Below are 14895 nucleotides of genomic sequence, written 5' to 3'. Positions count from 1 at the left end.
TTCGTAACTAAGTCTTCTGTACTGTGTTATTATGTATCTGCTTAAATAAAACACCTGACATTAATGTTTAATTTTGCTTTCGTTTAATGTGTTTTAAATCTGATATTTTTAGATAATGCACTGCAAATTATTAAATGAACTCATACATACGTACGTACGTCAATATTATTTTTTCTGCTAAGTAATATTAATTTTTATTAACTGTGTAGTTGCCCATGTTACTCGCTGATATCGTAACTATATATGTGATAATATTTCTAGTATGTCCATAACAAAGAAATAATCTAATGTCTCCTACTTTACAATATTCTATTTCGTATCGGTTTACAATGGACACGCGGCGTACGGGCGCGTGCTAGCGACGTGACCGCGCGCACCACGTGGTGCGAATAAACTCGCGTGTAATGAGCACGTGCGCAGTGTGGACGCACCCTTACAAACAACATCGTAATGGAAACATTAGGTATTAATTCTTGTCTTTTTTATGTAACTAGAATGGCAAACAAGCTGACGGCCTGTTTGATGGTAAACGTCGCCTATATACATGAGTCGCACTACGGACAAAACATTTTCATGTGAATGCAATAACACTCATGCGTTGCCGTTTCTGAGGACTAAGATAGGATGTCTCTTGTCCTGTAATTTTACTGCCATAGCTCTCATATAAAGCAAGCTGCTTGTTAGTAGATATAATTACCTATTATGAAACATCATTTACACATCATGATTAACCATGGTAGACTTCGTAAAAATTCGTCTCCCTGGGAACCTCAATTTTAAAATATCCTACCGAAATAAATTTTTTACCAAGCTGTCAGCATAGTTACCTCTGTCTCGTGTATTTGTATCTTACAAATACTTTGTAAGCTTGTTTTTCAGTTTTAATTGTGAAATATATATTAATACACCTTTACATTTAACATCCCAAATGGCATATTCAGTAGGATTCAATTCTAGACGTCGTGGTGAAGCATCGCGAGATGTGCCCACATTTGTCCTTAAGATATATGTAATATGAGCCAATATTGTTATATAATAGGTAATATTAAGTTGTCTGAAAAGAAAATTACTGACTAAGATTTAGCAGTTAAATTGACTGAAGTACTGAGAGGTACTTACGGGCATTAAGTGACTAATTGATATCTGTGAATATATTCATGTATATACACAAACGGTTTTCGCTTTCTATCAGGTGGGCCATCATGTTATTATTCATCCCATTTATATTAATTAATTCGATTAGCATAAAAAATTAAAGCAGTCAACATAATCAAAATTGTATCAGAATTAACTAATATACATAACAAAAACAATTCATCAGAATAGATCAGATGAAAAGTGAAATACTCTCCCAAAAATCATGTTATTTCCAATTCCATTTCCTTTACACCGATATATAACTATTTCAACTGATTAGTTGATAACAGAAACAAATCAGTTAACTATCCTTACCAATAATTTCATTTTTATGCGTCTTCATAAAAAAAAACTCCGGCACGCGCGGCCTCGCCGCTGCGTACGCGCTCGGCATCCTAAGCGAATGACAAAACCAGCAACATACGTATCTTTTGTGTCCGAACGAGATAGCTATATGATTAATGGGCACGACTCGTAACCGAGAAATGCAGTCAAATTAGGAGAAATAAATATCAACGTTATTATACTGCGAATAAACGATTTGAAGTACTAAAACGAATGGTATTACATATTAGAATTAATGACATTCTAAATAAAGATTATTTTTGAAGTAGGAAAGTCTGTAGGGTATACAGTTGACATATAGATTTAAAAAGAGTTATATATAAGTGATCCACCCGACTTTGCACGTGTGCAGTTGCCATAGTGATAATAGATTTTTTGGAAAATAAAGTATAGGACATATTATTTAATTATTTAATAATCGATATATCGCTTTCTACATGCAAAAACATTTTAAAATCAATACAATAAAAATATTATTTCTCTTTATATAATTTTTATAGTAAAACTATTTCACGTAGGTTAATATAAATGTCAACATCTTGCACGTTTAATAACAAACTTTACAAACATTAATTAAAAAATTACAAATATTGGAAAATCCACTATAGGAGTTCTACTTCAAATTCAAATTGTCAAAAAAAATATTTGTATAATGCAATTTATTGCCGTGATGCGATGTACAAAATGAATTTAAATACTAACTTTTCAACATGTTTAAAAATCGCATTAGAAATTAAATCACGCGTAATGTTTTTCCCACGTTATCCGTATGTAATATATGGAAACTATATGAACATATATTCAGTGCGGAAATAAACTGCGAGGAAATAATCCATAATTATGATTAACCATACGTAAGTACGAGGAAAATGTTAAATTCCATTCGTAATGATAATAGGTTGTTGCCTTTTGTATGTAGGTACACATATGCATACTGAAAGGATTGTGACCTGGAGGTATGCTTTCCCGATCTATAGAAACCAGAAGCGTGAGTTCGAAGCTAAACAAAAACTTAGTTAATTTTGTATTTCTAACTGATTGCATATGATAGGCCATAACGCTGATAAGTAACCAATTTAATCCGAGAGTCAACTGTATTTGCATCCTTTGTTTCATTGACTTTCAATACACCGTATCTACTTTATATAAAATTAACGAACAAATAAACAAATACTCAGCGAAATGTGTGTATATCACGTAGTATTGGTGAATTACCAAGACATCGACAGTTAACAATGCTTCTGATTACCTCATCCAAAATTACAGACGTGAAAGTACTTCTATCTATACTAATAAACAGGAAAATTTTCATTTTATCTATGTTTTAAAAAATATTATCAGCTAGTAATATAGGCTTTAGATATCTTGGTATAGACATGTCAGTCTTACAGTGAGGAACATGATTACAGAAGAGTATGAAATGGGTGGATAAAGGGAGAGAACGACCGAAGAAAAGCTGGATGATCTGTGAGAAAAATTATATGCATAGAAAGAACGTACGACATACGATTGGTGGAAGAAGATAACAAATAAGAAAGTAGGATAAAGATACAGCAATGATCATGATGGACATAAGCTACAATCCACGCAGCACCTCGTGAAAAATTTATAAATAAAAACGATTCGCTGACACAAAATATAATTTCAAAAATTTATTACTATTGTTTGTACTATAAAAACACTGCTACATGCCTCCCTGGTATTGCGAGTAGAAAAACTAGTGTCCATTATGTAATTTAAATGTATTTTCTTCAGCGGCAGGCCACATAAAATAGATTATAAAATGTAGAAACGCGAGGGCGGTGCTTGGGTACTGGGCAGTCACAATACAACGCCTCTGGCCGGTTTAGTGCGCTACAAAACTTTATTACATACCGAGGATATGCATTGCTTTCTGTACGCTGGTGCAAGTAACTAGTGGCAGCAATATGTGTTAACTTCACAATAAAGGAGTCATACTTTTAACATAATTATAGGGCTATTTTAAATAATTATTGAGTTACGATTATAAAAAGACTGAAAATCGGTAATCCAAAGTTACTCATAATACACGCAATATCTGTAAATAAAGAGCTTCGGAATGGTATTAAGTTTTTTTCATAATTTTAGACATTGATTGCTCAAACTAACAACATGTAAATCGTATTTATAATATTCAGTAGGAGCTACATATAATTTTCACTATATAAATATCCGATGATAGTGATAACCGTCGCCTATACATCAACAACATCATGTTATCATGTATAATGTAGACTAATTCGTTGATAAGAAAACTGCGACAATCAATTAACACCTACAAAGATAATATCGCTAACGCTACCTCTCATGATTTCTACCACACACTTGCTGTATAAAATTTTCGTTTCCGCCAATATTGAAGCGTGTACAACCGAATAAAGTGCGTTTTATGTATTTCGGCAGCTTTGCCGTTTTATACCTTCGCTTCGGAGAATTTGAAAAAAAAGAGGCGATCGTGAGCGATGCGAAAATGTGGGGACTTTTGAAATATTTGTAGCCACTGGAAAACCTGTCAATGTGTAAATGGATATTTGTGTAGCTCAGAAGTTTAATTTGATTTTATGTTTCTGTATGCATTCACGTAACTCATAAAACTAGTTATGTACGCAATGTGAAGTAACGAGACAATAAATTTTGTCTCTAGTATATACGAATAAAACAAAGGTATTCCAGAGGTAGACTTTGTACGAAGTCATCTGCTTGGGTAACTCAGTGTCGCCTATTTCAGCCGCCAAGCAGCTTGCTATATATGTAAGTATTGTTTTGCTTGTATGATGAGATATGACAGTGAAATTGCAGGACACAGAGGTGCAACATCCTAATCCTCAGTAATGGCATCGTATCATGACTAGCTGATCAGTGCCCACACCGTTGGGTGGTAAACATTTCTGATTGTGATGAAATTAATTGTGTGTTTGAATTGTTGTTCGGTTCGTACTGAATGCAAATAGTAGGTACATAATGAAATTTACGTTCTGTTTTTGTTCGACCGTTTATTCTCCGACTACTTCGAAAAAATCTTTACATTTTCGGGTATATAACTATGACTCTCATAAATAACGTGGCTGTCTACAACCTCACAAACCTTACCTCTTTATAATATTGTTATAGATATCACAAGGAACACATCTATATAGGTGACGGTTGCCACCTACATAAAAAATATTATAATATTTTTTAGGTATAATCGGTTGCCTACAACAAATGTCATTATGATGCCTGTGGTACCCGCATAATAACCAGAACCATAATATTACACAATGAACCACAATGTTAACTTTAATTACAATAATATTGAAATATATTAAAACTATAAATCCTTCATAATATAAACATTTTATTTTACTAGGTATAAAATCATTTTTGATCGTCTAAAGCACTATGAGACGGTCGCTTGCCAAATGCTAAAAAAAATAAAAATTGCCACGCATTCGGAATTGAAATGCAAAAAAAAATGTTTCGTTCGAGCGAGACAGCAAATACAGACTGTTCTAGATAGAAAGGAGTGGCATAATTTTCAAATTTAGAATGCAACGCGTGCTCTTCGACATCCGTCGGGCAAAAAATTCATGGTGCCATCTACTGGCCGTTTGCGGCAATAAAATAATCTGGAGTTCAACGATTTATAACTATTTACAATGCGATTTCATACTTTTATTGCATTCTACAGATGTATCTGTACTATGTCGCTGAACTCTTGAGGATCAAAAGGTTTGGGTATTGTAATCTTAGTCCCTAAACTTCTTCGTCTCTCGTATTCACACATAAAATATCCGTTATATGATCAAAAACAATAATTAAAAAAAAATTATATATTATATGTTTGACATTTTTAGATAAAGAAACAATTATTTTCAACCATGACATTACTACTATGTCAAGATTGTACAAAAAAAGAAGCAATTAAAATCAGATCATATCATATCGTAGACACATATCATAAATTGCAGTGCAGTCATGATAATTCCTTAATGATTATGATTTTGTGAAAATCTGTAAAAAAAAGCTTTAACTAATCTATTTATAACCATTATAAATAAAATATTAGTCGCATATTAATTCGATTTTGAGGTCCAAATTCGAAGTTCTATATCTTTAATCGATCGGATCATTAATAAAGTTAATGATCGTGATCTAATTAATGATGACTAGAGACCACCGTGCGTCATAACACGCATGATCGATTGGATCATCCCATCATCGTCATTAGTCCATGTTATTGTGTTTTTATTGACTGGCTTCTGGTTACTTTGATCCAATTTGATTTGATATTTGTAAATCATGCAATAACCGGTTATATTTAAAACATCAATCTATACTTATAGAAAGAGGATAGATCTTATTTCTTTGTATGTTTGAAAGTATGTTAGTAGTGTGTTTTATGTAGATTAATTTGTGTATAGTATGAATACAAAAAATAAACTTATATTTATAGCTAAATCATCTATTATTTAGTTGCATTATCAGCGATTGTTTCTATGATTACAAAAAAAAAACTTATCTCTATAAGTAGAAGTCGAGAAGTGTAGAGAATATCAAACAATAATTAAGACAACTAGAAATTAAATAAAATAATTAATTCAATATTGCAGAATTTCACGACTCTACCGACGTGGAACACTACCTATATTATTCACTGATAATATAGTACATGGCAGGTTAAAAAAAATATTTTTCCGAACTGTGCAAAAAAAAAATACAAAAATATATCTCACAAAAATGCATCTCTTATCTCTCAAAAGACTTCTATCTAATCTAGACCGCAGATTCTGTAGGTGGTCAATAAAGTTGTAAATAAATTAATAACAACGATCTATATTATAAATAGAAGGTAATAAACTTCATTTTTTGTCAATGTTCAGTTGATTGATGCCTGATGGGTTTACTACAAAACTTTGCAGTGTTAGCCTACGGTCCCTCAAGTTAATGGCGTATCATTTGTTACCGTTCAATTGAAAGCCTTTTGGAAGGTTTCCAAGATTTTGTGATATCTACATTTGTTTCTCCATAACTAAAAAATATGAATAATAGAGAATATAGAAAATCAGATATGAGAATTATTATCTGTAGTTATAAATATAACATAATATTTATTCTGTAATTTATCTCAATAAATTACAAATGTTTAGGGACATTTTTTTATTATTTATGGTTCGAATATTTAGCAAATAAAATTTTGTAAAGCTACTATTTAAGATATTACTTTACCAAATAAATTCTTATTTATAATAACAAAAATATATGTGTGACAAATAATTCAGAAATCTCTATCGTTTGTAAACTACCAACACCAATACACCATGATTATTCTTTTAATTTCGGTTGAATATCTGTTAATTTTATCCATTACAGACAAAAAAAGATAGTGGGTGAGAGAGCTCTCAAAAGGAATAAGTTTTCCTTCTTTGTATTTTTTAGTAATGCTCTGCTGTTATTTATTCATAGTGTAATGTTAAATAGCCTCCTCTGTACATGGAGTATCCAACAGTCAAAAAATTTATAAAATCGAACAAATATTCATCAAATTAGAGCGTTCAAACAAACGAGCAAATTCTTCAGCTTCATAATAATAGAAAGCCGATATCTTGATGTCAAAAACCCATGATAGTTAATAAAGGAAACACTATAAATACTTAAGTCTCCGATGACTAGATATCTATAATTCTCAATTTACGTCCAACGCTTCCGTTCCGATGCGCCGGCGCACCTGAGCCGCCGGTTACATTATCGACGCCACTCAATTATGCAGATAACTCGGTGTTCGGTTACTCCCATTACGCGACCGGTGGTCTAACATGTGGTTTTTATAAATTTCTAGTAATACTAATGTTATAAAAAGCTAAAGACATTACAATATTCACATAAACTACATAGAACAATATCAAACACTAAAATTATATTGGGACTGGCATCTAGGGTGTACAATAACCTACCAATTATATAAATAAATGAGGTGAATGTATTTAAAAATAGACTTTTGACCTCCTAGTTAGTAAAACATACTACACATATGGGTGTAGACTCAATAACTCCATCACGTAGTGAAATGGACTTCCGCAAAATAACACCTAATTCGATTTAATAGAATGTAATATTTACTTATATAATTATTATATAGAACCTTTTTAATAGTCAATTTAAATTGTATCTTAATTATATTTTAAAATTTTTAATAGATTGATAGAATACTTCATATTTTGTATTAGCTGTACACGCGACTTTGTCCGCGTGGAATTTAACTTTATTTTTCTAAAATAAAGGTAGCCTAAATTACATCAGCTACCTGCCAATAAAAGTCCCGTCAAAATCAGTCCAGCCATTTCAGAGATTAGCCGGAACCTACAGACAGACAAACAAAAATTAATATTATTTTGGTGTATGTACCGTATTTATGTTCATATGCATGCAGTAAAAAACGGTTATTTCAATATTACAAACTGACACTCCAATTTTATTTATATGTATAGATATATACGACCAATTGTTACCTATATATCATAAATTCTATTCTATTTTATCTATTCAATTCTATCATTGGGTACTACTGTAAATTAATTATATTAGTATCAATTATAACTATATTTGCATGCCCTCGTCATCATAATAATATAGAATGTGTCTATTTTTGATTTTTAATTCGTCTACCTACCAAGATACATGTCTTGAACATACAGATATATATTTAGCATATATTTACCTAGTATACCGTACCGACGTAGAGTCCATTCCATAAATTACAAGGGTCAGTGGCTTATAAAATGCTAAAAGCATTATTAGACGTTGTGTGGCCGTAAAACATGTCTCAATATGATAGAGTGAAGTGACAGTCTAATGGAATCCGGTAGTCGGTCTGTCGTGATCATTAATCTCGACACTTGATTAATTCATACAATAGATAAAAAATATTATATGATAATTCAAAAATCTTATACCAACCGAACGACGCTTTCGACGGAAAAAGTTCCTTATTTTTTATTGTAAAAATATATTATATGTCACATCACTATATCATTTTCAAATCGCTACCTAATTTCATATATCTACCTACTATCATATATTTAAACGCAACTACATAGTACATTTAAAAAAACCATGACAAGACAAATTGTTACTAAAAAAACAACTAATCTGAAACCTCTCGCTGACAACACTAATCTCAACTATATAATAAATCATTAATTATAATATCGATAAAGAAAACATCGATAATCCACCTCACTAATGGACTACGACCGTACACTACAGGAAGCCCCTTCCTTTCATTTGTCAATTTGACATTTGACATCAGTCAAGTGGGTTGACTTGATACCTGATTGTCATTTTTTTGTGGGTATTACATTTCAACTTGCGATCGAAACACGGTCCCATTTCTACTGTAATCGTAAAATTTGTATTTATTCGCATGTCTACGTTTATTGCTTTATAAATAAACTAGTATATTGTATTACATATACAAACCTTCCTCTTGAAAAAAAACCGCTTCAAATCCGTTGCGTAATTTTAAATATTTAAGCATACATAGGGACAGACAGACAGCGACAGTGACTTTGTTTTATACTATGTAATGATGATACAATTATAATTATAATTTTATGTTATAAATTTTGTAATCAAATAAGAAATACTCATTTTCTACCAACCGCCTAATGAGATGATTTGACTGTTGTTTGTTCTATAATAGTTCAATGTAAATATTATAACTAATGTTTGTAAGGGCTACGGTAACAACTATTATTTCTGTGAAACAAAATGTACTTGTAGTTACATTCCTAAACCGTAGCGCCTACAAAATAAACATAGCAATAATAAAGAACTGCAACTGATATTTATAAGGTTTTTTGTCAATTGAGACGAGAGAGCAGCTCCTAGCTTGCTTGCTGTTCCTAATAGGAACAGCAAGCAAGCTACTCTCTCGTCCATGCACTAAGAACATCACATCATAGTTCGACGCATGCAGCATCGAATTGTGCTGAAATTTTACCGTAATGTGCCTTATACATCAGAATTACATTTAATAGGTTATAAATTTCACGGAAGTGTAACACAGGCACAGCTAGTTAAATATAGTGTTGAGAAATAAACTGCTTTGATTCTCTTGCACTTCGTTTATAAGATCAATGATTAATAAATTATAGTATTAATTGAATTGATAATATTGAATATTAATTGCTTATCATAACTTATTAAAAATGAATAATTATATCCCTGAAATTACAAACGTAATAAAGCTATGTTTATGCATTTAATTTCTATTTACTGCATGCTAAAGATCCATTATTATTATTATAGTAAGTTATAATAAGTAATTTAAGTAGCCCTATTAAATATTCTAATATTACTTCAATAATTACAATTTATGCTATAAAACATTATAATAATTTCTTGGGTAGATATGTTATATTAATCATTCATTAAACTTTAAACACTTAAAAAATGTCTTCATTGCTATAAGTGCTTTTATCGATATATGACTATTCAAACTGCACTTCACTAGAAGTGAAGTTGTTTCTTTGGCCAGTAGCAAGTAGTGTCGCGATGATAAATATCGATATGGCTTGTTCAGTTCACTTGATAATTTTTCTCAAGACCTCACACTTGTTTTGTATACACCAAATTATACTTTATTTTAAGCGCGACTAAGTGTACATTTCTGTAACATTGTCCTACCACTTGCACGGAGATTTATGGAACTCTCTTGGCGCGTGTTTTATAGTTATTTGATAAAACACTATCGTGATTATTTAGCCTGACTTTGTGACAGCCTGCATATTACAATATCCGAAACATTCCACCACTATTACTCTTAGAAACCTTATCTGCATTTGTAATAAAATATTTATAATAAGCGCTGTTAATTTTCACATAGCTACCAACATACATAGCGTTGACAAATAACCTGTCTATAGTTTATAAAAAGTACCATAATGCATAGCGACCACATCTATTTTCTCTATGGGCTCAATAAAAACGTGTAATAACAAGGCAGTTAACATAACAATCAACTCATTTACTTGTTTTGCATTTTCCAGGTAAAAAATGGCGTTCGCTGACACCGCAAGATAGGAGACCGTTTGTCGAAGAAGCTGAACGGCTTAGAGTCATACACATGACAGAGCATCCTAACTACAAATACAGGCCAAGACGGCGGAAACAGAATAAGACTAGGCCCAACCAGCCAACTACACCTGCAAGTGGACCACCATCAGCATCAGCCGCTTTGGGGTCTCCATACGCGACTGCCGCTGATTCTCCAGATACCCGCTTCTCTCATAACCCTGGTGCAGGATTTTCACCATACCGAACCTCTCCTCTGGCTTCGGATTCTTTCCAAAGCAGCCAATTCAACGGTCACGTCCAAACTCCTGAATCATCCCCGGCAAGGTCTCCAGAACCTCAGGGTAGAAGAAGCGCCCCAGCAGAGGCGCCTCTCCCTACACCAGATGCTTCGCCAGTGGAAAACGAGAAAGAAAACTTTCAATATGAAGAAAGGCGAAGAGCCATAAATGCTTCCTCAATTTCTGACTCGTATTCACCTTATAAAACCTATAGAACGCCGGGTTCCTTCTCGCCAGCTCCTGTTGCGGCCATGGGAATGGCCAATGGAATGTACGTGATGTGTACGCAGAGGAATGCTGCGGAACAGCCACCTCTGGTCACCGGCACCTTCTTTCCGCCCGTCGCGACATCCCAAGATCAACAGGCCTTAGGCACTAGCACTCCTAGGGTGTCTTCTGCTCCAAGTGGCTCCATGCCTTCCGAATACAACATGCAATATCATCCTCATCCTTATGAGCAATACGAACAAATGTATAAAACTGAGGAGTCTTATGTCTCTCATTACCCTGAACAACCTAAAACTGAGTATGATACAGGTAGCTCATACTTCTCAGAGGAACCACCGGCAAATTCGGCTCCGGAGACAGACCCGAACTTCATGAACCAACGACCGGAAATGAGAACCGGCTCGCCAGATTCCGACGTTGATGCCCGTGAGTTTGATAAATATTTGGACTATGGAACCGAGGGTTCTATGGAACAACACCAGCACCAGTATCGATATGAACATCAACAAGGGTATAGGCCTCCATACTGCGCCGAGCAACCTCCCGGGCCGGAATACTGTTCTGATAGGATGTACCCATCGCCTTACGCTTCTGTAATCTCCGGTACGCCAGCGCCCGTAGCATACGCCCCTGCGCCTGCCGGCGCTGATGTCAGGCCTGAAGACGAGTTTAGTGTAATTCTAGCCGGCGTCAGGCAAACTTGCTATAGCAATTGACTAGATAGGAATGATATGGGATGACGTTATTAATCTAGGTGTTCAGATCTTAACAAGAATCATTTTATATATTTTATTTTTATAAATAAATACACTAAATAAACTATTGAGAGACTTCATCAACGTAATAGGACCCAAAACAATTATTGTTAAATTATATTATTTGTGTCGTTAATGTCTTTGCCTTTGTGCACGCAAATCTCAGAAAAAACTTTACTAATATATTATGGTAATCTTTACCTAATTTGTTGTGTTTATTTTATAAATAAATGAAGTATTTTCTCGATTATTTTACCTGTTAAGATCCGACTAACTATATTAGTAATAACTAAACGTTACAATGATATGGGATGAATTTTAAGGACATTTCCTATTATAGCCCAAAGATTACACTGTCTGGATCTTTTAAATATGACACTATTGTTATTATAATACGTTATATGTTTATATTCTAATCTCCAAATATGGTGCATTAATGAATATATAAATTAAGGCGAAAAAAATGGACTGCTCTGATAATGTAATTATTCATTAGATTAGGGCTATATGGTTTCCTATGTAAATATATAATATGATTTATTCGAATAATCAGGAATATTAGTATGTTTTAAATATGATTATTGAGAAGGCTGTTAAATGAAATGTAATTTAAATATGTAATTATTAACAAAATATTGTATTGGTGCTATGTGAGATGGTCCTGACTGCGAAAAATTGTTTCTTAATGTTACACATTATTAATATAGTATATCATGTTTTAACATGGATAATTTTAAGGTAAATAAGGTATTTACCTCTCGGCTTTCGACTAGATCGTACTTGCCAGGGTCATGAGCTGAATGAGCTGACTGAGAGGGAAATAACTTATTTACCATGTATTCATGCTAAAAATAGAAGAACTATTTACAGTGTACATTAAATGTGAAAGTTGAAAATAACTTTTGAATATTACGTCCAAATATATCCGTATACCATAGAGGTAGCGATGTGTAAAAGATTATTTATTTGTAACTATTTTTGTATATTTCGTATTTAAAATTAACAAATGAAATGTCAGTTTAATCGAAATATTAGAACTTCCATTAAGCCTGTAGATATAGTCATGTAAGAATTATTTTTATATGTTATACAGTATAATTTTTAGCTGATGTTATTTGTATAAATTGTATGATCATAGAAATGTGTCTCATAGATTATGTTTGTACTAATAGTTTAAATATTTTAATTTGCATTGCAATTTTAGTTATTTAGTTAAAAACACTCGCACTGCGAAACTAAGTTCTTCCTAATTATAAGAAAATTTATAAGAGCAATAAAAATTATATTCTAAAACATCTTTTGTATTTTATTTCATTAGAACCTTTCTATATATATATATATTTTAAATTTCAACATTGGTGGGCTTCGATATACTAATTTATGACCTGAGATTTAATTGTAGGACTTAGACTTCATAAGCTGAGATCTACTTAAAATCTGATTAACTGGTAAACTTATTTTAGTATTTAAATAGAATCAAAGTTACAAGACAATATATTCTTAGCTTCGATTCCCACTGTCACAAATACGTTTATATAATCGCAAGAGCAAATCCAGTTAAGGTTATTTTTTATTATATGGTACACGTTATAGTGGTTTATAGATAAATAGATAAATTCTTTATTCGCCAATAGACACATATTCATACATGAGTTACAGAAAAATAAAAGAAATAGAGGTGTCTGTAGGTGCTAGTTTTGTTCGTAATACTTTGTTATACAGATTGTAGACGACGCACTACGTTATCAAAATATTGTATATCTTTTTTTTTATATAGTTAATTTTATTATTATATGTACGTACATGTACATAAATATACACGATACGTTCGTTCTTTGTCATTTTTTAATAAATACATATGAGGCACAATGTAATTAATATAAATCTCCCCTTTTACTACACAATATTGTAGTCGGATTCGGACGATCGCGGTGACGCTCGGTGTCACATATAAAATAAGTGCGTGCTCTCAGTTTGCGAAAATAAGTCGGTGTTTTAGTTCCATCCTTTACACAGATTATGTATAAAAGGACTCTTATGAAATAAATAGGTACAATGGCGGAGTTATCCCAAAAGGTACAATAAATAAACCCGTCACAATGTATATTGTCTTGTTTATGGGAACAAGTGACAACTGGGGGGTAGAGATTACTAGTAGTGAGAACAGTAGCCCCATTACTAGCAATATACCATGTCAGATCGACCTCCACGATGACCCCATGGAAAGCACCGTGGTCAGTTTCTGGTAAATTCGCCACGATGAGCAAACTGACTTGACTTCACGTCATCCTTCAGTGGTACCCCGCCAGCGTATATCGTTAGCGCAGGCGTGTGAACCATACCATTATCATGTCTGAAAAAAAAGAACAAGGAACAGCCTGACAACTATTTTGCCATTACAACTCATTTAAGATACAGCTAAATTATAAACATGTAACTATAATAAATTGATGGCCCACCTGATGGAATGGTAACCTTCGTAGGTCATAATTACATATATGAACAGTATTATATTACAAAAGAATAAACATAGTGCGACGTTAGTAACACATCTAATCCGTTATCATTCTGGAGCACTAAGATTACGCCTTGTATTCTACACTATCTCACCCTACAACAGAATCAAAGCTTCCAAAACACACTGAATTGCTACTTAGCGGCAAGGTATATTAAGAAAAGCCGATGCTCTTTCCATAGCTAATTGCGTATAAACACATATGTTTCAAGGACCCATTAATATATTAGCTGTGACCCACGACATAGTCCGCGTGGGATTAAACTTAAATTATGACATAAATATAATTTTTAAAATAAAATTGCCTAAATTACCACTTATATTAGCTATATGCGAGTGAAAGTCCCGTCAGCAGAAAAGCTGTCGAAAGCAGTTTGAAAGATTAGCAAGAACAAACACACATTTCAATTTTATTTACTATTATTATACATGTTACAAATTCAATGTAATTTCATAACATGCAGTAATATGGTTATGCCAGTTAATTTAATCTTTTTTATCTACCTGAAAATAAATCCTTTTAAAAGAATCACAAATTGAAAAATCTCTACTACCTCTA

General features: G+C 32.7%; 1 protein-coding gene across 1 annotated transcript in view; it reads left to right on the top strand.

Moving 5' to 3' along the window:
* LOC131849620 (putative transcription factor SOX-15) overlaps nt 1-13088 on the top strand; it is a 125904-nt gene extending 112816 nt beyond the window's left edge. Inside the window, exon 4 of the mRNA XM_059199729.1 lies at nt 10533-13088. Coding sequence (XP_059055712.1) covers nt 10533-11782 — 1250 coding nt within the window. The 3' untranslated portion in view covers nt 11783-13088. The remainder of the gene's footprint in view (nt 1-10532) is intronic.
* Nucleotides 13089-14895: the final 1807 nt, after the last annotated feature.

This window comes from Achroia grisella, unplaced genomic scaffold, assembly GCF_030625045.1.
Source record: "Achroia grisella isolate CSIRO2021 unplaced genomic scaffold, CSIRO_AGI_Agris_v1 utg660, whole genome shotgun sequence".
NCBI lineage: Eukaryota > Metazoa > Arthropoda > Insecta > Lepidoptera > Pyralidae > Achroia > Achroia grisella.
This window is presented reverse-complemented; position numbering and strand designations above follow the sequence as displayed.